General features: G+C 43.8%; 1 protein-coding gene across 5 annotated transcripts in view; it reads right to left on the minus strand.

Annotated features, from left to right (window-relative positions):
* KCNAB1 (potassium voltage-gated channel subfamily A regulatory beta subunit 1) overlaps positions 1-22,978 on the minus strand; it is a gene marked incomplete at its 5' end in the record, with an annotated part of 420,311 nt that overhangs the window by 6,481 nt on the left and 390,852 nt on the right. For all 5 annotated transcript variants that reach the window (XM_082625460.1, XM_082625457.1, XM_082625458.1 and 2 more), the window contains 5 exons: positions 3,103-3,191; positions 8,446-8,566; positions 15,561-15,655; positions 16,972-17,092; positions 17,756-17,841. In XM_082625460.1, the coding sequence (XP_082481586.1) occupies positions 3,103-3,191; positions 8,446-8,566; positions 15,561-15,655; positions 16,972-17,092; positions 17,756-17,841 (512 nt within the window). The remainder of the gene's footprint in view (positions 1-3,102; positions 3,192-8,445; positions 8,567-15,560; positions 15,656-16,971; positions 17,093-17,755; positions 17,842-22,978) is intronic.

The raw sequence follows: 22,978 nt of genomic DNA on the forward strand, positions 1-22,978 counted from the left end.
GATGGACCTTGGGGATGGAGCCGGATTTGGCCAGCCTGGGGTGGTGGACACTTTGCAGGAGGAGGACCACTATTCTGGGGATTGGGATCCCAGGGAAGGTGGGGGAGGGGAGATGAGCCGTGGATGGGAAGGCCCGACTGCTGAGGAGCCTGGACTTTTCTGAGTGGATGGTGGGGAGCCTCAGAAGGGCTTGAAGGCTGGAGGATGGGGACCTGTGCAGGTGATGGGCTGCCTGCAGCTGTGGCTTCTCTCCAGTCTCTCATCTCTTGAGGCTCTGATTTATAAATGCCCCTCCAGTTTATGCTCACCTTAGGCACATTCATTCCTTGGAGCAGCTGCCTTTCTTTGCCCATTAGAAACTTCTTTTCCTTATAGCTGCTGGCACTGCACTCTATCCAGTCCCACCAACCGCTGCAGGGAGCCCCCAGCCACACAATCTACTCTCACCACATCAAGGGGCCCAGTTACAGCTTGCCAAGGGTGGAATCTGTGGCACTGGGCCCATGGGAGGTGGAGTAGAAAGGGAAAAGGGAAGGTAAACCCTCCTGGTAGCAGCCTCCCTGCTTGGACAACGTCCCTTTTCTCTTACGCGTTGAGCATGGAAGCCCCATCCTGCTACCAGCCAGAGCTTTGCTAGGGAGGAAGTGCTTTGGGAAGATGACTGCCTCAGTTTTCCTCTGAAATGTTATCTTTGGCTACCTGGAGTATTGCCAAGCCCAGGAGCTGCCTTTTTTCTTTTTTACCGTCCCAGGCAGTATGAGTTCCCCCTTGGAATGGCAGTGATCACTGTTAGCATGACAGGAATCCTTGGCTGCTCCCTTTTCTTGCCAAGCCATCTGCAAGTCATGCCTCTCTTTCCAAAACCTACGGACTCCTTGACCTTCATGGCCACGATCCTCACTAGTCCAAGCCACCATCACCCGTCACCTGGACAACCTGTCCTTGCCTTTCTTCATTCTGCTTTTCACACAACAGCCAAAGCAATCTTTAAAAATTCAAATAACAACAGCGTGTCCCTCCTCTTAAAACCCTCCAAAGGATTTGCTGTGAGTAGAACAAAATTCTGACTTTTCTAGTGTTCCGTGTGACCTGTCCCCTGCCCGCACCCACCATCCTTTATGCTCAATGCAAGTTGACCACATTCGCCTTAGGCTGGTGCTTCCTGGAAAAAGCCAAGTGCGTCTGCGTCTCAGGGCCTTTGCACTGCTCTTCTGTGTGTCTGCTCGTTCCAGGGCTTTTCATGTGCTGCGTCCTCCGCTTCCAGGCTTCAGAATACACATATCCCAGAGGGGCTTTTGGCAAGGACATTCTCTAAAGTGGGCTCACTCATTTCCCAGTTAGTCTCTATTACAATACCATCTTTATTTACTTAGTAAATGTTCTCACTTGAAATTATTTTATATGTTTCTTTATTATGTGCCTCTGCCACTGGAATGTAAGCTCCTTGACGGTTGGGTAATATCTTTCTGGTTTCCTGTGGTGTCCCCAGTGCTGGGTACAGAGTAAGCTCTCAAAGATCTCCTGAATGAACCACGGGCTAGAGTGAATCTTAATTCCCTCTTTCTCAGGCAGCCCGTGAGCTCCTGAGGGCACCGTCCTGTGCTTATCTCGGAACACTCTCTGCCTAGCATGGTGCCAGACACAGAATAAGTACTCAATAAGCATTAGTGGAATTGAAATCACTGGTTTGCATTTCAGTTCTTTTGTGTATAGACTGTTCCCGTTTCCTCCTCGTCATTGTGGAGCCTTTATCTGTTGCCAGAGCACAAGTGAAAATAAGAGAAGTTGGGAAGGCTTTCTTAAAAGAGCATTCCCCAGGCAGGGACAGGGAACCCCCCAATCTGGGAGGAATTCTCAGAAGCTGAGAGGCAGAGATGATTACCCAGCTGCATAGCCCTAAGAAAGGTGATGGTAGAGAAGGAGGTCTGCACCGTTTATCTCCCAGCATATTCGAGGCTATTCTTCAAAAGGATTTTAAAAAGTTTTAAGTTTAATCAAGTTTGTCCCCACCTCCACCTACTTCCTTCTGGGAGAGGTAACAGGGCTAAGTGCTGGTTTCGGGGACAGATGGACAGGGGAGAAGCTGTGAGGCACTTCTGTTTGTGCAGGTGATACAGCTACGGCAAGAGCTGTGGACGAGCTCGTTCCTGCGGCCTCTGGCTGGGCTGAGAGTGGGGCAGGCTCAGGACTGAGATGTGACCTTTGGGGGCAGGGGATGGTCACCACAGCCACCAACCTCCACCCTCTCCTCAGAACTCCCAGGAACATCTCTCTCCCACTTCCCCTCCTGCTGCCTTACAGGCTCCCCAGGTACAGCTGCAGGCTCCCTCCAGGCCTAGCAATCCCTGCAGGGGAGGGGATGGGGGTGGGCGCTCCTGAAATTGCTGTTAGGGAGATGTGATCCTGGAATTCTGAGCTTATTTGTCTTAAAAGTGGCAAACATTCATTCATTCAATAGGTATTTCTTGAGTGTTGGCTAAGGGCCATAGAGTCTAGGAACCGGAAAATCAGTGGAGAAGCAAGAAAGACACAAGTCTCTGACCTCAACGAGACAGGCGATTATACTACGTTATCGTAAGTGCTGTGATGGGGAGAGGGATCCAGGATCCTAGGAGAGCAGAAAGGAGGGGCTTGGCACACTGTAGATTGGCAATAAATATTTGTGGGGAAAAAAGTAAATACATGATGTGTGGATATTGTCCTATGGCTACTACATTTCAAGCTGGTTATTAGGCAGGCTTGTGTGGTTCGACCTGGGAACCCAGTCGTCAGGTGTAACATTGCTTGGGTCATAGAATACACTGTCCCACGGACACAAGCCATCCTGAGAAATGAGCCTGGAGGAGACTGCCTGTTAATCAGAAGAGGACATCCCTGGATCCACATACTGTGAAAGTTCTGTTGATTCTTTTGCCTTTGTCCCCATTTCCCTTCTTCCCCTATCTAGGAACAGGTAGCCTATTCCCTATATTAGGGGCTTTCATGCCACTCAGCTGTGACACAATGAAGGACAGAGGTGGGGAGACGGGACACTGCCTGGGGGCATCTTCAAAGGCACCAGGGAATTTCCTGGAGTTGGTTGGAAAGGGCTGCAGTACTTGCCTGGATGGCACCGAGGTTTTCAATGAGTTGTTCAGGAGTGGATGATCCCAGGAGCACGGAACTCACACCCTCGTTTCTCAGGCACCACGCTGGGAAGAGAGAGCAGTGGGTCAGGAAGTCAAAGCACTTCTGACTGTTGATGAGTTTGCAAACACCATTTGTAGCTTCCGTTGTCACAACCAAAACATATTAACCTTGGGGGAGGATGGACAGCACACTCCAGGGTTAAAAACCTCAGCAGCAACCCCTGTTGTGTGGAGGACTCGGTAGAATCCGTGCCCGTGAACTGTGGGCTTCGGGCTCCTCTGCCCCACAACTGGGGCACCCAGTCTAGCCGCCCAGCCCAGAAACACTGTCTTGTCCCTGAAGACACCTGACACTGCTCATGGGCGAACATCTGGATTCCTGTTTGCATCTGTCTTTTCCATCTCATTCATGCTCTCACTTCCCCCTCATCTGTTACGTAGAGTCCATGTAGACTCTGGGTACCTGGGTCCTCTGTCTCCGCTGACCTGTCAGCCCTCTCTGGACCTGCCTTTCTTCCTGACGTGAGGTTCATTCTGGGGAGACCGTCTCTCTCACCAGCCCTCAAACCCCTCACCCCTCCTCCGCCTCTAGCAACCTCTAAACTTAAACCCTCTTCAACCCAGGCCTCCTCCCTCTCAGGAGATGGCCTAGCCGCCTACTTTATGTAGAAAATTGAGTCCCTCAGGTAGCATATTCCTTAATTTCCCACTCACCTATGGACACAAGTAGACACACACATACTCCAGTTTCAGAGGCTATGGGGTGCTGTCTGTTCAAAGCCAAACTCTTCCCTGGTCCCATTCCCTTTGCCTTTCCTTGGATTTGATTCATCCATTATTTCTCTCCCTCTCTTGCTCTCCTGGATGTTTGATTTCTTACTATCCTCTTTCTCTTTATCAAGAAGGCATAATCAAATTTCTCCCATTCTAAAATAAGCCTCCTCAGGCCCTTCATACCTGGGTAGCTGCCACCCTACCCTTCTCCTCTTCTTAAACTTGTAAAAGGCCGGCTGAGATTCCCTGCATCCCCCTCACATCCCAGTCCCCTTCTCACCATGTCAGAAGCCAGGGTCCCCAGGAAACTCCCTGTGGTTGAGGTAGACTGCAGTTTGTAGCTTCCTGGAACTAGATATTGCTCTAGGCCCAGGGATGCAGTGTCTGCTGGATGTCCCTGCTAGACGCCCCACAGACACTGTGAACTTCTTGCTACTTAACTAAGCCTGTCCCTCTTGGGTTACCAATCTCATTTGGTGGCATCACCAGCAACTTGGCCTCCCAAACCAGAAACCTGGGAGCTATCCTTGGGCACTGTCCTTTTCTGATCCCACATTCCTTTTTAATTGTCATCTGGCTGATTGTCCTTCCTAAATATTTCTCTAATCCAGTAGTTCTCAAATTTTAGCATGCCTCAGTCACCTGGAGGGCCTGTGAAACACTGATTACTCAGTGCTTCACCTCGAGTTTCTGACCCAGAAAGTCTGGAGCGGGGCCTGAGGATCTGCATTTCTGACAAGTTCCCAGGTGATGCTGATGCTGCTGGTACAGGTACTCTTTTTTTTTAAACAACTTTATTGAGGTAAAATGTACCCATTTTAGGTGTACAATTCAATAATTTTTCATAAATTTATCATGTGTGCAATCATCAGCATTTAAAATCCAGTTTTAGAACATTCCCATCATCCCAATAAGATCCTTCATACCCATTCACAGTTAATCCCATTTCTACCCCCAACCCAAGGACACCACTCATCTACTTTGTGCCCCTATGGATTTATTATTTCTGGACATTTCACCTAAATGGAATCATGGAGTACGTCTTTCGTGCCTGACTTCTTTCACTTAGCGTAATGTCTATGCGGTTCATCCATGTTATAGCACAGGTCAGTATATCATTTCTTTTATTGCTGAACAGTATTCCAGTGTGTGGATATGGGAACACACTTGGAGAATCACTGCCTGGTTCAACTGTCCACTCCCTCCCTCAGGCCCTCACCGTCTCTCCTGCACAAATGGTTTTCCCACATCTTGTTTGGATTGTCCCTGCCTACCCCGCACACATCCAGCAGTAGCTTCTCCAGACACAAATTTGTTCAAGTCACTTGCCTGCTAAACATTCTTCAACGTGTGCCTGACGGGATCCTGGTCCTATGAGGTGAAGCTCTCACTTCTCACCCTGACAAACCTTACTAGAAAGCCCTCCACTCCAGCTTCTGGTCTCCTCACTCCCTGCCTTGAACTTAGTGCTCCAGCAGCACTATTTGTAAATCCTCCCCATCCCCAAATATCATGCTGTGTTTCTCCTCCCCAAGCCCTTGGCTCAAGCGGTCCCCTGGGTCTGGAATGTCCCTTTGCCTCCTCCCTTCCTTTGCCTCACTAATATCTACTCATCATCTGGGATTCCTCGTGGGCACCGCCTTCTCCTAAAGTCCTTCCCTGAGTCCCAGGCCGGGTTGGGAGCTCCTACATTTTACTTCCAAACCGCCCCCACCCCCGCCCCCGGCCCACCCTGCCCGTCTGAATTATTTTACTCTCACACTGTATTAAAATTATCTGTTAATTTCTTGACTTGCCCACCAGACTGTGTGTGTTATTTGCAGTTGGATGCTCAGCACCCAGCCCAGCACCTGCACATAGTAGGTGCTCATTAGATGTTTGTTGAATAAATGGAGACATGGATGATTGACGGACATCCCTGAACACCTCTTCTTCTGCCCCCATTTGGTCAGGCCATGCTGTCAACTGATACTGTTAAGCTGTTACCACACTCAGACCTTTTAAGGCAATCACTAAATCCTTCCATGTGGAAAAAATAATGCTCTATGAAGGCAACAAGCCAAGTGATCCTGGGCTTTTTCTTTCTTTCTATTTTCTTTTTTGGCTGCCTTATTTCCTACTTTGCACTTAGAACTCTTTTTTTGGCACCAGTGGAAGTTCTGAGGGCAAAGCAGGGCACTGAGAAAATTATTGCCCATAAACTACCTGATGCCAGCAACAGATGATTCCCCCACGGGCTGCTGGGCCATGTAGGAGAACCCACTGGGCAGAGCTGGCCAATGCCAGAGGTAATGTAGATGATTCCAGATAATTAGCATCTTCTCAAGTGTCCCCCACAGGCACATCCAGAGTGTCTATGAGCAAGGTGTGAATGCTGGCTCCTGTGCAGCCGTGAGACACGGGCACCAGCCCACAGTTGGGTTGAAGTAGTTTGTTTCCTGCCAGAGGATCTCCCCTCCCCCGACACGCTTCTAGCAGATCAAAGGTAATATGCCTGGAAATAATTTCCCACTTGGTTTGAGAGTTCTGTGGTTAAAAACAAAACTACCTGTTTACAAAGAAAAGAAAAAAATGACAGGCGAGAAAGACATCTGGGGGCACAGAGGGAGGAAAAGGAGAAACAAAGCATGTTTTAATTTAAACTCAGACTCTGTAAAGAGTCATGTACATCTGACATCCAGTGAAAGTCTAAATGTTGTAAAGATTTTCTCTTTACAAAGACAGTGTTCTTCTATCTCTTTCAGAGCTAGATTCAATACTTGCTTTCTTGTTACCACCTAAAGATTGTATTTATGGCTATGGTTTAAGAATAGGTGTTCCTCTTTGTGCTTGTGCCTCTGACCATATACGACGGCTAGGAGTGGACAGAGTTTTGGCAGAGGGTGTCTAATTCTTTGCAAAAACATCATCATCTTCATCTTCATCTTCACCAGTTACCTACTCTTTTCTTTACATACATAATTTCCTTTTGCTCAACAAGTTTGTAAGATATATACTACTATACCCGTTTTACAGATGAGAAAATTGATAATCAGGTTAAATAACTCGCTCATGGTCGATAGCTAATACCTTTTACTGGGCTCATTAAAGCATAGCGATGCTAACTAATCACATTAAATATGATCTTTGTTTTTTTGTTTATTGGAAGAAAGGATTACAGCAATAGTTACACATATACTTAGGTAACTGGTATTTCTCTCCTAAAACCGTCTCCCATTTCCATCTTTCTGTGACTATTAACTGCAGCTACCATTTTCCTGCCTTCCAGCCTCAGAAGAGTCAAGCATCTAACAAATATTCTTTTATTTTATTTGCATAGAACTTATCTTGAGCTTTTTATCTCGTTGTCTCACTGTATCTGATTTGTCCCAATTCCTGCTATTTCTTAATCCTTAGGAGTTTTTTCTAGACTCTATACCCATTTTATTCTTTTCTCCTAGCTACCACATGAATTCTTTTCTCTTCAGCCTCTTCTTCATTTGTAAAGTGGAGATAATAGTAGCAAAACTCCATTAACATCTGTAAGATAGGGCTACGATTAGTATACACCTCGATTAGTACACACCTCGCGGGACCCACGATTAAGGAGACAAGAAGATGAGCATTAAAGAGCTCACCACAGAGCCTGGCAGATACTCTCCAGCAAGGGAACTGGAAGTTTAAATGCTTTTCTGTCTAATCCCTAGTCTCTAGCCACTGGTGGCTATTGAACCCGGGAGGTGTGTTTAGCCTGAATTGACATGTGCTGTAGGTGTAAAATACACTCTGGATTTTGAAGACTTAGTATGAAAAATAGAGTGTGATATATCTCAGTAACTTTTTATATTTACTACATGTTAAAAATGATAATATGTTGGCTATATTGGGTTAAATAAAATCCATTTAAAAATTAATTTCACCTATTTCCATTTTACTATTTTAATATGGCCACTGGAAATTTAAAGATTAAACGCATGGTGCACATTATATTTCTACAGGACTGTTCTGGTGCAACGTGGCTTTCAATTGTTACCCGTGACCATGACCTTTCATTGACTCCACAATGTCGGAAGAGCCATCGTCGTGGCTCTGGAAGTTTCGCGGTGACGCTGCTCCCATGGGATAGGCCTTCCACGTGGCAGTAGCCTTGGCCACGGTCGCACCCCTGCTCCTCAGCCTCTCACCAACCCCACCTGACCTTCGACGGGGATGGTAAATTGAGCCAGAAGCAGTGGATGTCACTACACAGCTCAGGGGTGCTCACCCTTGACACTGTGAGGATGTGTGCGTTTTCACTGATGTGTTCTTGTTTAAACTGTGTTATAAGGGAAAGGAGAAGGGAGTAGGAAAACTGTTTCAGCATGTGGAACTACTCTAGGGAACTCTGAAAAACCTATCTAATACTATCTCTCGTTTTAGATAGTATGAACCAGGAGTCTGTGCTTCAGAGATCATCTGCCCCTGCAATAGGTATGTTATCATGCAAGAGATGTGGATCAACAATAGAGAATGATTTCATTTTCCATGATCCAGCAAGGCTTCCCCTCCCAAGTGACTTTCTCACCCACGGCTAGCTGAGGTAGCGTGCATCCCAGACGCTCCGCAATCGGCGAAAGGTCTTTCAGCTTGTTTTGCTGTTTTCTCCCTTCTTCACTCACAATCCTTTCCTTCAACCACTGGTAGCACTAGAGATAAGAAGAACATTTAAATATTAATGTCTGGTAAGGGTTTGATGCAAAGATTGTTAATTCAATAAAATATAAGAGCCTCGTGGTGAATTCCTGAATCTTCTTGGCTCTGAGCTTTCTGTTTGATGGTGACAAGGATGCGTATGTCTTCATGCAAGGAAATGTTCCCCACAGGTCTCCTTCCTTGTTTACTGATTCAAGACAGATTGATTTTGACTAAAACTCACCATTCAGATCCATCGACATGCACAAAAGTTGTTAAAATCCTAACATATAATCAATTAGATCCCATCTGGACATGATGTTTCATATTGCAATAGCCTTTAGAATGTAGGGGGAAAAAGCATTTACATTTCACCAGGGTCTATTATGTTTCCTTTTTGTCAAGGAAGTTGGGTGCCAAGCTTTCTTCTCAAAGGAAGTCATTATCTTACATTTCCTGCTGTAACTATCTTTCTCCCTCTTGCCTTCAATTTACTCCTAGTCTCTTCAGTATTCTTATAATAGTGTTTTATTGTTAGCTTTCCCTGCTCCTTCCTAGAAGCAAATGTGAATGGTGTAATTGATAGGTACCGAGTACATTTTAAAGTCACACCACGATGCATTTGGAACTTCCCCGACCAGGGATGGAACCCGTGCCCCCTGCAGTGGAAGCGCAGAGTCTTAACCACTGGACCACCAGAGAAGTCCCATTTTAAAGTTTTAAAGTGGATAAACACTTTCCCAAACGCGTATTACCTTTTGTATAACGTTTGAAACTTAAAAAGGCAAGGGAACTTAAAAAGGTAAATGAGAAACTAATCTTTAAAACCTCTGAGAAGAGACTGACCCTGATGTAGACTATGAAGTGAGCCTGATTTCCTAAATATAAGGAAAAGAATATTTTAGAATTTCTCAATGCCCTATTTTTCAGAAGGTTCTGCTCTTACTATGAAACGAGGAACAATAGACTCTTACGTACAAAGCTAGCACTATGCAGCAACACCCAAAGGAAAAGAATATTTGTAAGAATCGGTCAGTCTGTTTTAGTGACAATAATAAAAACCATCTCCCTGTGTGGCAACGTGGACTTTCTCCATTGTATGCGTTCATGACATAATTACCACCACAGACCTTTACCTTCTCAAAGGCAGTGGAAAGCTGGGCAATCATCACAAAATCTCCACCCATATGATTTCAATAGGCTGCTGGCTTTTGTTTTTTTTAAGTATTTTTTCATCATTCTAAGACAGTATTTCCAAAGAAAAAACCATATTATGTTTTGTTATGATTTTTGGAATGATTTTGCAGATATGAAAAGAAAAAAGAACAAGCGGCCCCAGTTCTGTTCTCCTCCTAGATCTCAGAGGCTTATGGTCTGGCTCCTCACATGAAGTTTGCTTAGAGAGATGGCCAAGAGTTTTCCCAGTCCCGGCAGCATGCTGCGTACATCAGAGCCCCTGAACCTACTTCTACTGTCCTCAAGGGGAAAAACATCACCGATCCTCACTTTAGTTTCATAACATTTTTCAGAGGACGAGTATCTCTGAATGTTATTCAAATGAAAAAAAAAAAAAAAACAAACCACGGTTGAAAACCAATAGCCAAATGCTTCTTGAACACTTGCTTTTTATTAGAACTAGGAGAGTTCCTGAGGTTTCAACATATACCACACACATAAAGATTGACTGATTCATCAATCTTTAGGAAGACTTCTAAAAGTAACAAATACTAAACATTCATTTATTGAGTACCTTTCTTCCCACCCTCAACATAAATCTCACTCTAATCACTGGAAAACATAAGCAGGTTAGGGTTTTTAAAAAGTAGATGCATAGTATTTCTACTGCTTTCCTCATACCAAAGGAAACAAATGTGTTTCGGAAATACATAACTTTAACTGCTTTACAAGTGGGAAAATGTTAGCATATGGAGGAGATGAGGCTTAACTAAAATATTCATTAAATATGGAAGTGAACCAGTGTTTTTGGTAAGAAGGCTGGTGGTGGGTGTGGTTGTATGCAATAATTATAATAATAATCCACGAATCAGAAGACGAAATTTCATCTTCCATTCCACTTGCTTAATCCTATTCCTGCAGTGGTTTGATTACATGTTGATTGTTCTTTCTAAGTAAGTGGAAGGCAGGGATGGCTTCTCGTTCATCTCAACATCTCCAGTCTTGACACAGTGGTTGGCCCAGAGAAGGGGCTCAGCCAATATGGTGGTGAGGAAGAGATCTGAGAAACCAGGGCTCCACAGGGTAAAGATAGATCTCTTCAATTTTTCAGATTGAGCACAGACACTTCCTCCTTAAAGAAGTACAACTCAGCTGGCAGCCCTGCGTGCTTCCACAATGCTTGTGGATTCCACATAGTTTCATAATTCACCCCTTCTCATGTCTGTCTCCAGCAAGTCCCTAAGTTACACTGAGACTGTCCCTGTATCCTCAGCCCTCAGCACAGGGCCCGGCACTGAGTAGACACTCAGTAAATATTTGCCAAAAGAACAACTGAATGAGCTTTTCTCCACAGATTAGTGGGCTATTACTTTTATACATGTCACAAAATTCTTTAAATTTTCCTAAAGCCTGTTTCTTTGCCATCTCCTATTGCTGTCACCATTATCTGTGTGACACCCATATTACAGGTAGCCATAACAGGGTGGGAATAGTGAGATTAGCCCCAAATCCCTCAGTTACCTGTTAGTTAATCGTAGATTAGAACTCAGGGAGCAACTATAAAGCCATGGACAGAATCAGTCACATTTCATTACTGGGCCTTGTCTAGAATAATTTAGCATTCAAGATCATTGACTATTTCTATCTAAACATCGAAGTCTTTGGCTCAAAAGAGCAGCAAAGTTTTCACTACTGAGGTGAAAATCTCTAGGTAAAATGCTGGAGCTAAAAAATTTCCTTCTGAAATTGTACCATAATGTGCAATATCCTTAGTTTCTTAATGTGAACACTTGGGGTACTTGGACTGCCCCTCTCCACCCACTTTGATCTACATAAGTTTGCATGTTTCCTGTTCACCTTTGACAGAAGGGTACATATTTTTATGATTTTTCTATAAGGTATTTTCCCAACAGTAGGGAAGAGCTGTCCATAAATTTTATTGCACTTTTCATTTCTATTTAAAATTTCTCTTTAAAAGCTGCTCACCTGGTCTCTTGATCAGACTTTGTTGATCCTCAGTTATGGCTCATTGCACTCACTCAAGAACCATTTATTGAGTACCTAGCATGTGCCAGGCTCTGTGATGACTTAACGTGAGTTTCAGTTTCTGTCCTATAGGTACTCACAAATCATTGTCTGGTAACTTGAGAAGTGTTGTTTTGAGTTGGATTGCCCCCTCAATGATTTCCTTAGAAGCCTTGTTTGTACTGCCTCTTTATGGGAAATAGATCACCGTAGGTGCATGACGTGAGCTGGTCACAGCACCTTATCCTTTGGGCCACTGTCATTGGTTTATCAGGTTGGCACATGACCCAAGCTTGGCCAGTCTTCTCTGGACTGAAGCTGATAAAGAAAAAGTCTCTTTTCTCTCAGGTTATATGACTTTAAGGATGTAAGCCTGCAGTCACCAGCATTCCTGCTCCTGGCCTCGTGGAGAAGACCCACTTGTAGTAGAAGAAAATGACACTCACATGCAGGGAGAAATAGAGGAGATGGAGAGTCCTGACGATGTGCAAATCTATGGATGGAGTCACCCCTGAGGCCATCCCACTCCACCCTTCCCAGGGAGTGTCTGTCTATGTGTTCCCTTCTTTGATTAAATTAGGTTGAACTGTATTCTATTGCTTGCAGCCAGAGGATTCTAAGACTCTGTAAGAAGTGTTTATGGAATGATAGAAGAAAGTACCAATAACTGAGTTTTTATAAAGTGAGGACAGGTTTCACAGAGTGAAGACAACCAAGATTCGTCTTTAGAGATGAGGAGAGCTTCCACAGCAGGATGTAAAGAAGGGCATTTTTGGGAGGCAAAAAAGAGTACAGTGCATTTGGGTGAAAAATGAAGTAATATGATTTGGGGAGAGACAAGAATGAAAGACGGGTTCAAGAGTATTTCCTTCAATGCTTTTTCTGTGGGTTTTAGGTTTTGTCCTATAATCAGTGATTGGGAAGTCATTAAAGGATTTTAAGCAGGGTTATGATATAGTGAGATTAATCTTTTAGAAAGATAATTGGTCACATAGTTGAGACAGATAATAGAAAATTGGTGGGTAGCTGAAAAAGGCGTGGGGGGTGGGGAGGAATCAGAGAGTCCAGATAGGAGGTTAATGCAACAAACCAAGTAAGCAATGATGAAGATCTGAACAAGGGTGGTACAAGGAATGGACCACAGAGCATCAGGATGTGGACTGGAGGAGTTGGTGCCCTGATGGATAAGACAGGGAGGAGAAGAGGCAGCTGAGATAATGCCTTGGCTTCTGAATGGGATGACCAGATGGATGGGTGGAGGCATTGTTAAATGAGAAGAAAGAGTAGATTCTGGGGAGTGAGGACAGATTCCATTAGGCATGACAGATGCCCGTGGGACAGCCACGTGGAGATGTCTGATAGACACGAAGAAGTAGTGGTGTTTAGCTCAGCGGTGAGTCAGTGCTGATGACACTGATTTAGAAGTCTTTGTAACAGTGGTGGGCCAGATGCAGCCTCCCAGAAAACCCCCTGGGCAGTACTACTTTCTAAAAGATAGGTATTTTTTCACACTCAGTTAGCTTATCCTTCAAATCTAGTTCAATATTTATCTTTCAAATCTAGTTCATCCTTACTTTATTGGTGTAACTTAAAACAGCCAGTGTGAAATACCAACCATTTATTCTATTTTGGGGGAAGGTGAAAGTTGCCATCTTATTTATCTATTTGCCTAGGTCTTTATTTTTTTAAAAATGTTTTTACTATTAGAATTCTCATTCAATCTTAAGGTTGAAATATATATATATATATATATATATATATATATATATATGTATGTATATAATTAGTAGTAGTAGTATTTTTTGCTTTAGTTACTCTACTCAAGTGGCTTTTCTAAGTGTACATATATTAGTCCAGAAAGCACTTGGACTGATGAATTAAGAAGCCTTGAGGGTCTGTGGAGCTCTAAAGAAGCGCGCTTTGTGACTGGCTGCCTTTCACCTGTTGAGAGTCCTTATTTATTGCTAAGGATGTTTCAATAGATGCTGAAAAGTCAACAACAGAAATATTTTTGGGGTTGCTCTTGGGCTTAGTCACCTTCAAATATTTTGCATCTCTTTTTTTTTCCTCCTTTTGTTGTGCATTTTTAAAAGCTTTTCAGCTGTTTGTAAGCTTTTCTCAAACAGTGATGGAGATCAGCCAATCATATACTCCAAATACAGTGTAGTAGCTACTTCTTCCTCCTTTAAAAACCTGAGTTTGAAGGGAAACAAAAATGCCTTTAGGGAGATGCATTGAGAGCCAGGAACCCTGGGTTCTACTATTAACTATTAACTTTTTCTATTATGAGTTTATGCTCTTGGATTGTATCTAATCTCTTTGTGCTCAGTTTCTGCATCTGGAAAAGGTTTACCCTCTTATAAGGATAGTCTGGAACAAACACCTGGTATATATGGAAGCACTTTGAGCTTTTCAGAAAGTCTCTGAAAGAATGTAAGACAACATGCTTGGCTACAACTGACTAAAAGCCATCTGTATCCATTTATCTTTGCGAGGAAAAAAGGAGATGAATAAAAACACTTAGCCCGGTGCTTGGCACATAGTAGGTGCTCAGCAAAATCACAATTTTCAATGCTTTTCTTTCTTCACTCTTTTCTTGCCATCCACCTTTTATCCTTTCTTTCCTAAGATGCTTTTCGTTTTTCTTTGCTGACTTATTCAAAACCTTCCATTTTTCAGAAACAAGACCCTATATAATATTCTAGGATAATTACTGTAATAATGCAAAACTAGAAGCAGGACCATGTCACCATGTTTTAGGAAATATTTGTGTTGTATTATCTTAGAGAACAAACAAGCTAATAGGTCAACTGGTACAGCAGAGAGAAAAGTGATAGACCTAGAGTCTGGACAAGGTCCTGATTAGGGAAGCACACGGTGGGGTTCCAGCCACACTGATTAAAGGGTTGCTGGTTTGGGCTTAACTTGAGTTGTCCTTGTGCTGACTTTGTGCTGATGGAGACAAGAGGCTGTGTCAGACTTCTGCTTCCTCTTTGGGGCTTTTGGCATGTGTGAATTTTGAAAATGCCTATGCTCTCTCCCTAGACATTACAGAGTAATTTGTGATTCTAATGTTATTACACATTCTCTCAAGTTTTTAAAAACAGACATGTTGTTATTAACAAGGAGAGATTTTGGAGTACTCTCCAGTAAATTAATCATCAAGATCTTCTGAATGGAGGTAACTTTATGTCAATGATCTTAAATATCTTTATGCTTCAGAGAAGAAATTAAGCTGCAAGACTGAGCAGCCGAAGTTGATCTCTGCAAATGCCAGCCCTGAGCCCCCGTGACAGAGGCTTGGCTCTGTAACTGCTTCCCGAACCCTCCCTCCTTACTCCCCATCCTCACATATTAAAAAACGTCAACCGACCTCAAACCTATTCAACTACAACCGGTTTGCCACATGTGGATTAAACCTCTGTGGCTTAAGTTTTGTTTTGTCAAGAAAAGTAAAATTAGATCCTCTTATATAGAAAAGGGATTTTATGTTTCCTAAGTTTCAAAGGAGGAATGAAATACCTTCTTGAATATAAGAATAAATGTACAAATTCGAGTCTACAAATCCAACCAGGTCATTGGGCATCTCCCCCGGTCCCCAGAGGAGGAGAACTTTCTGCACTGATGCCTGACCAGAAGTAGAGACCTCCAGAGGGTTTGGGGAGCTGGCCAGAGAACAGCGGCCAGCCCAAGGCCACACTCGGCCTGAGCCAGGGAGCCACAGGCTTCTGCAGAACTGTTCTGTTCAATCTCCTTTTTCCCCTTGCTCCTATCCCCAGACTCTTTCCTAGAGGTGGAGGAAAATACCTTCAGTGAAGCCCTGGAACTTTCAGGCACCCCATTTCCATATTTTCCTGAGATGATGCCACAGGCCAGTGGAGACCATGTCATCGCTCCAACGCCTACAGAAGAAAAAACCTTAAAAAGTTACTTCTGCAAACTGGGATCAAAAGTGTTGGGGTGTTTAGAAAGGACTTGGTTAGTTGTGGGGAAAACTGGCCAGATACATGAGCTAATATCAGCATAAATCTTTCTATTACAGTTTAGGCGTCTACAAATCGTGCTTCATTTTTATAAACCTATCAAACGTGCACTGTTGGTTATGGGGAACAGGCCACATAATCAAGCCTGAAAATGTGGCTTATCCATAGTTTTCGGATGACCAAAATTTATGTTTCTTTTTACACTCAGTGTAAAAAGAAACACTTTTCCTTGCACAGAAATCCAGCTCTTCGCTTGTTCACTCAGTGCCTTAATAATGCCTGGTGCAAAGCAGGAGCACAATGCCCCCTGCACAGTAAACACGCAGTGATAGCAATAACCACCATTGTTATTGCTGTTGTTGAACTTTTTTGTTTCTTTTTTTTTGCAGTACGCGGGCCTCTCACTGTTGTGGCCTCTCCCGTTGCGGAGCACAGGCTCCGGACGCGCAGGCCCAGCGGCCATGGCTCACGGGCCCAGCCGCTCCGCGGCATGTGGGATCTTCCCGGACCGGGGTACGAACCCACGTCTCCTGCATCGGCAGGCGGAGTCTCAACCACTGTGCCACCAGGGAAGCCCTGTTGAACTTTTTTATCCTTTTTATCTTACCCAGCATTTTCCCACTTGTGTAAACCCCCATTTCTTATGAAGAAAATTATCTCTGGAAGCTGTTTTAATAAGTACGCCTGAAAATGTGGCTTACATAAGTTTTTCTGATGTCCAAAATTCTCGTGTACATGTTGTGTATATATTTTTTCCCTCTCTTTGTCATTATGTCTACCTACAAAAACATGTGTCCCTGGCTTGTCAGCCGTTCCTCAATTCCCATTCTGACTCAGTTCTAGGCAAAGTAGGAGATACAGATGTATAAATCCATAATTTTGGGGAAAGGCAGTCATAATCCACTCAGAGATGCATTCTTGGCTAGAGCAACTACCCTATGAAAAATATGTTTATTCATTGTTTCTTCCCTTCATTCTATATGCATTTTTTGAACACCTACTGAGTACAGCTTGTACACCAGTCACAATTTACAGCTCTGCTTGGCTTTCATGAGTGATACTCTGGAGGCTACATACAGGCACTTTTGATTCTTCCAGTCTCTGGAATGCATAGTGCTGACAACCCCTAGGTTAATTAGGAACATTTAGGAAAGCATTTCAGTAACATTTCTTTTTCTGGATCGCTGATCATCCTGTTGTTAAAAATAATCAGCAAATTTGATTGTGAAGATTACCTATTTTATGGTAGAGCTCTGGTAGCTGAACCTCCACTTTCTCTCTCTGGAAAAGATGGTACTCAGCTTGTTCACAGACTGGTGGGATCATGTTGAATTGTCTTGCTACAGAGTAGGCTTCCTAGGGAGAAATAAAAGTGCAACTGAATTTATAGCTGATGAGAAATAAGGCTGTATGCATGAAAAAATTTCATTTTGGTGAAATCAATATAAACCAAGAAAAATGTAGATGGCCAAATAGTAAGCAAAGTTATGACCATCAATTTCACTAAGAAATACCAATGCAGGAAATCCTTATTATTCTTTGAGAGGTTTTGGAATGAGTAAGGTCCAGGGAAAATTAGTCAAAGTATGAATTATGGACTATTACAAAGAAAACGTAGTTTGACTATTTCTAGGTTCCTAAAGAAATAAAACTTAACTAATATATAATATAAAAATGATCTGTAATTAGCATGTTATGAACAGTACCATTATTTAATACATTAAAAAAAACCTGGAATATTGTGTTCATATGTCTTGTTAGCTGAGAAATTTACTCTCTTACTACCAGAGAACATGCTAAAGCACAATTCCTGTTAGATACCTGCACCCTCCCTATTGTATTCTGAGCTGAAGAGATCCACCCCCCATATCCATCTCTATTACTGATGGAATTGATCATAGAATTCTAGTGCCATTGTGATTGTGAAGAAAGTTTGCAAAAGATCTTACAACTTACATATGATATCTAACAAACAATAATAGGTACTCAATGGCCATTTAAAAATAGAAATGAAATTACCATGATCTCCATGGCACTCCAGCGGGAGGTTCCCCAGTACATTGCCATTCCTTGGTTTATCACATGTGTCATGGCTCGAACGATTTCTATGGAAAGCCAAATAGTTAGCATTACATGTACCTTTCAAAGTTATATAGTCTTTTTTTTTCCTGCCCAAAGCTTAGATATTTAATGCAATTATTTGTTGGATTAATATAATTACTTTGACACTGGTGATAACATAATAGTCTAACATAAAATATTGATAGTTTGGAGGTGGTTGGTACTTTTGGGTAAACTGACGTTCCATTTTCAGATTGCAGCAACAACATGAAATGATATTAAAAACAGAATGATCACTTTAAGTTCTTCCTTTACTTTTATTGCTTCAGGGTTCCTGGCTGGATAAAAGAACACATAGTTCACCTCTTTCAGAACGTGGGGACCTTAAGGGCTCACTAAAGTGAGAAGTGAGAGAAAGCATTTGTTTTGACTTTGTAGAATGGAGGGTCATTGGGGATAGAAGGCCTGCCTCTGTGTGTGGGATCTGCAGAGCTAAGACTCACTCAGGGTGGCTGTTTAATAGAGATGACTCAACAACAATGTGTTTGGCAGAAAGATAAACATATTAAATGCTGAACAAACAGCCAAAGCCACAGTGGCTCCCAGCCCACACTGGCATACTCTGTCCTTGACCACTTTGGACCACAGTTCATTCTAAGACACCCATGTCATGCATTTCACCGGTGCCTGCGTGTGGCCCCGCCCTGCTTGCTCATCAGCCTCTTTCAGCTTGACATCATATTTCCTAAATAGGAGAATGAACCCCTTCCCAGAGGGGTGGAGCTGAGCTAATCTTCTTGGCACCAGCCGATGTGATGCAGAAGAATCAGGGAGCATGGAGAACCTCAAGTTCAATTGAGTGATAAGTCACAGACACGGTTGGATTTCTTCTACAAAGCAGGTCAGCCAAATACCCAGGATGCTAGGTCATTTGACATTTTCAAGGGGTTGCAGGCCACGGGCTTTTCTTGCCCCACTAATATCTGGTAGGTTACGTGTCCTTCAGAAGACTCAAATCCTTTCTCAAACTCGAGTTGAGTAGATGTGTTCTTCTTTTATTTCTCACCAGCAAGCACTGCTTTAATTGATCAGGGACAGGATGAATGAGACAGCGAGGGTTAGGGTCTTAGCTTGCTTGCTTGTTTGGCTTATGTAAACCATTTTAAATTGCCCTTGGTTTCTTTGTTTGGAAGATGGGAATGCTTTTACTCACCAGAGTCCCAACAGAGGTAGAACTTGGCTTATAAGGAAAATATTTTTCTTTCTTGGAGAAAGACTCCTAAATATCAGTTTATTACTCAGCAACTAAATCTATGAAGATTTATAAAGCAAATGAGATACAAAAAGTTATATGAAACCTTTTCTTTCCTTTTATTATACAAATGGAAATAAGTACCTGTGCTAAAATTTCTGGAAGTCTAAAGCCATTATTTAAATCTCTGCCCCAAAGTATTCTCTCTTTGGAGATCTCCATCGTTGTGCTAGTCCCCTTTCCTTTCACATCCTGTTTCATCCAGAGCTGAGATGTTCATCCAGTCAACAGGATTTATGAGGCGTCTGCTATGCTGGGGGTTGGGGATATTGTGGCAAATCAAACACGTTGGTAAACACTGAGGAGGTTAACAGAATAAAATGAGCCCGAGAGCCTCCCCTGCCTCCATTCTGTAATCACGTAAGATGAGCACAGGACTGGCCAGTGGCTTGGCCATGCGGCAGTTACTGAGGCCTTGGCAAGAGCAGGTAAGGTGGAGTGGAGGTGGTACTCCTCCTGTACCTTCATTCCCTTGTTTCACACACACGTATTAAGAGCTTAATATTTGCCAGGTACTGGGTTCATCTGTGAGTAAAACAGATACAAAGGTCCTTGAGTTTTGACTTGAGTGGGGAACATGGAGATGTAAACAAGTAGGTAATTACAAAATGTGACATGTTATGAAGAAAACCAATAGGGGGCTGAGATAGGGAATAAGAGGGAAGACCGATTTTAGTTGGTCAAGGAAGGTCTCCCTGAGGAGTAATGTTTAGGCACAAAAAATAAATAGGGACCAGTCAGGTGAAGAACAGTGGAGGAGGATTCTAGGCCACTGGAGCAGCATGTGCAAAGGCCCTGAGGCTGGACAGAGCTTGGTGAGTTCCCGCAATCAGGAAGCCATGGAAGCTGAGTCAGGAAGGAGGACAGGGCTACAAGATGAAATTGGCAGAGGGCAAACCATGTTATTTGTCTGTTATTCAGGGCTTGATGGGAAATCATTAACATTTTTAGGTAAGGAAATGACGATGCAGTGAACATTTCAGAACACTATCTGACCGTGCTGTGGGGGTGCGGGGGGGCTGGAGGAAGCAGAAAGATCTTTAGGAAGGTATTGCAGTACCCCAGGCAGGAATTGAGGGGGCTTGGAATCGGGAGGTGGTAGCAAAGACAGAGGCATGAATGGATCAAAATCTGTTTGGGGTGTAGTATCCCCTAGACTTTCAGATGGACTGAACGTGGCAAGTGAGGACGAGGAGGAATCAAGACAATCTCCCAGATAACTGGCCATTCACCAAGATGCAGGGGACTGTGCGAGGAACAGGTTTGGGAGGAAGAGCCAGGGTCTCCCCTTGGACATGCCAAAAATGGAGATGACCGTGAGAGACTGAGGGGAGATGTCGAGTGGAGATAACTGGATAATGACACGGTGAACAACCTGGGCTGGAAGCGAGCTATTTATTAATTACCAGTCTTTAACTGTATTTAAATCCATGGAAGTGGATGAGACTATAAAAGGGAAGTCTGCCCAGAGAAAAGAGCCAGAGCAGGAGTCGGGGAGAGGTCACTGCAGCCAGAGGGGCAGGAAGGAAGCCAGATGGGGGGACAGTTCAGAATCAAGAATAGGGAGTGCTTGCAGAAGGAGCTGTGCCCGAGGACTGGAACACACGAGCATTCGAGTCAGAAGGGCACAAAACAGCGTCTCCAGGATTTGGCTGTGTGACAGGGAGGTCACTGCAGACCATGAAAAGAGTGCTGTCAGTGTCTGTGGTGCGCTGGGACCAAGACCAGGCTGGAGCCAGTGGTAGAATGGGCGTGGGGAAGGGAAGGCGTTAGAGACAACCTGGGTAGACTCAAGTTAGGAAATGAATGGAGCAGAGAAAGAGGGCAGCAGCTGAAGGGGTACTTAGAGTCAAAGGAGAGTTTTATTGTAAAACTGGAAGATGTAAGAGTAAGCCTGTATGCCACTGGGAGTGATCTAGATACGGGAGTTACTGAGGATGTGGGCTAGAGGGCTGGGGAGTATGGAGGGGGAGAGACTTGACGCAGGGAGATGGAGGAGAACAACACTCCTGGGGGTGGGAAGGACACTTCTGGCAAGATGGTGGGACCTCAGGAGGTTTGGAGAACTCATCATAGGAAGACAGGGGAGCCCCTGTTTGATGAATTCAATTCTCAATAAACTATCAATCAAGTGAAAAAGAGGTGGGAAGTGAGGAAAAGGAGAGAAGGAACAGCTCTGAGCGTGGAAGAGCCTGTGCAAGATGCCCTTATGCCCCAGGTACTTTAGTTGAGGGTTAATTTCTTTGCTCCGTGATTTGTTTGGCTACTGACTCTGCAGGAAAGGGCTGGTGGGATGCAGAAAGGAGTCTGGGAGGAGGAGGCTGCAGCGCGGAATGCAGGGAGGAATGCAGAGAATGTGGAGGCCACAGTTAGAGATCCACGTTGCCACAAAGGAAAACGGAATTTAATGCATATTCAATTTTTTTTTTCCCACACAAGCATGCGGAGTCTTAGTTCCCCGACCAGGGATTGAACCTGTGCCCCCTGCAGTGGAAGCGCGAAGCCCTAACCACTGGAAAGCCAGGGAATTCCCACTTCATTTTTTTTTTTTTTATGTCAGAGAAAAATCCCCCAAGTTTTTAGCTATCTAACATAACAGGAAATAACTACTGAGAGCTGAGGTGGGTTTTTAACATAATTCTACCAAAAGGACACTAGAGGGCAGCATTGTTAAGAAAAAAGATCAACTGAGTCTAAATGCTTGTTTTACTTGTACATCACAGAAATGCGTTTTTAAAGCATCCTAGTCAGAGCCTCGATACTGAGTGGGGAAAAGGCCCTTAAGAAGATCATTTAGTGCATTGCTTTCACCTGCCCCTGGGAAAGGACATGCAGACAAACAAACTGATTAAATCCGGCAACTCAGGACTGAATGTGGCTCCTGGAGCCCAGACTTGCCCACTTTTCCAGGAAGCCTTGGCACCAGTGGTTCTCAACCCTGACTGCACATTAAAACACCTGGGGAGCTTTGAAAACTACACTATCCAGGCTCCACGGAAGTTCTATTATATCAGAATCTCTGGGGGTGAGGCTGGGCATCAGTCTCATCCCAGATGATTCCAGTGTGCAGCCAGGGTTCAGGGCTGCTTGCTGTGCTTGTCTACATGGCTGGTCCTAAAGTGTGGCCTCTGGACCACCAGCAGCAACTCCTGGAACCCGGTAGAAATGCATATCCTAGGGTCTTACTCCAGATGTACTGAATTACAAATTCTGGACGTGGGTAGGGCCCAGCATTCTGTTTTAAGCAGCTCTCCGAGCAATTTTAGTACAGACTAAAGGTTGAGAACCACTGCTTTATACCATCCCCAAGTAAGCCATGTCAGTGAGTATCAACTTCCTCCCATATTTCCTCTTCCGCTTTGTCATCTAATCTTAGTGATTCATGCTATACTTTAACCTTTATTTGCTTTACTACATATGCAAACAGTCACTGTGACATGCATGCATGCATGTACACACACACACAAGCACATACACACTTTAGCATGAATTAGAGGAATTTGAAGAAAATGCAGAGGTCCAAGTTCTAGTCTACTTCAATGAGCCTGGGCCTTTGTATTATGTTCGTTAGCTCTCAAATCTCAGTGATTGAGAAACACTTCTAAACTATGGGAAAACTTGGTTAAATCCTTCCTGTGCACTCCTTTCCAGGTTGAAATCATTATTATATAACCCACAGGCCACAGGCAGCACTCTCTTATTCCCTGGACTCTTGTCAGAAAGCTGACCTCTATAAAAGCTGCAAGTCAACTTTGTTTCTCTGAGTATCCCAATTTCCCATCTGTAAAGTGAGTCTGTATTGATCCTGTGTAATTCTTTCAAAGCTTGACATGAGATGATATGTGTAGACCAATTTGTGAATCTGAAAG

This window comes from Mesoplodon mirus, assembly GCF_964341445.2.
Source record: "Mesoplodon mirus genome assembly, chromosome: 6".
Classification (NCBI taxonomy): Eukaryota; Metazoa; Chordata; class Mammalia; order Artiodactyla; family Ziphiidae; genus Mesoplodon; species Mesoplodon mirus.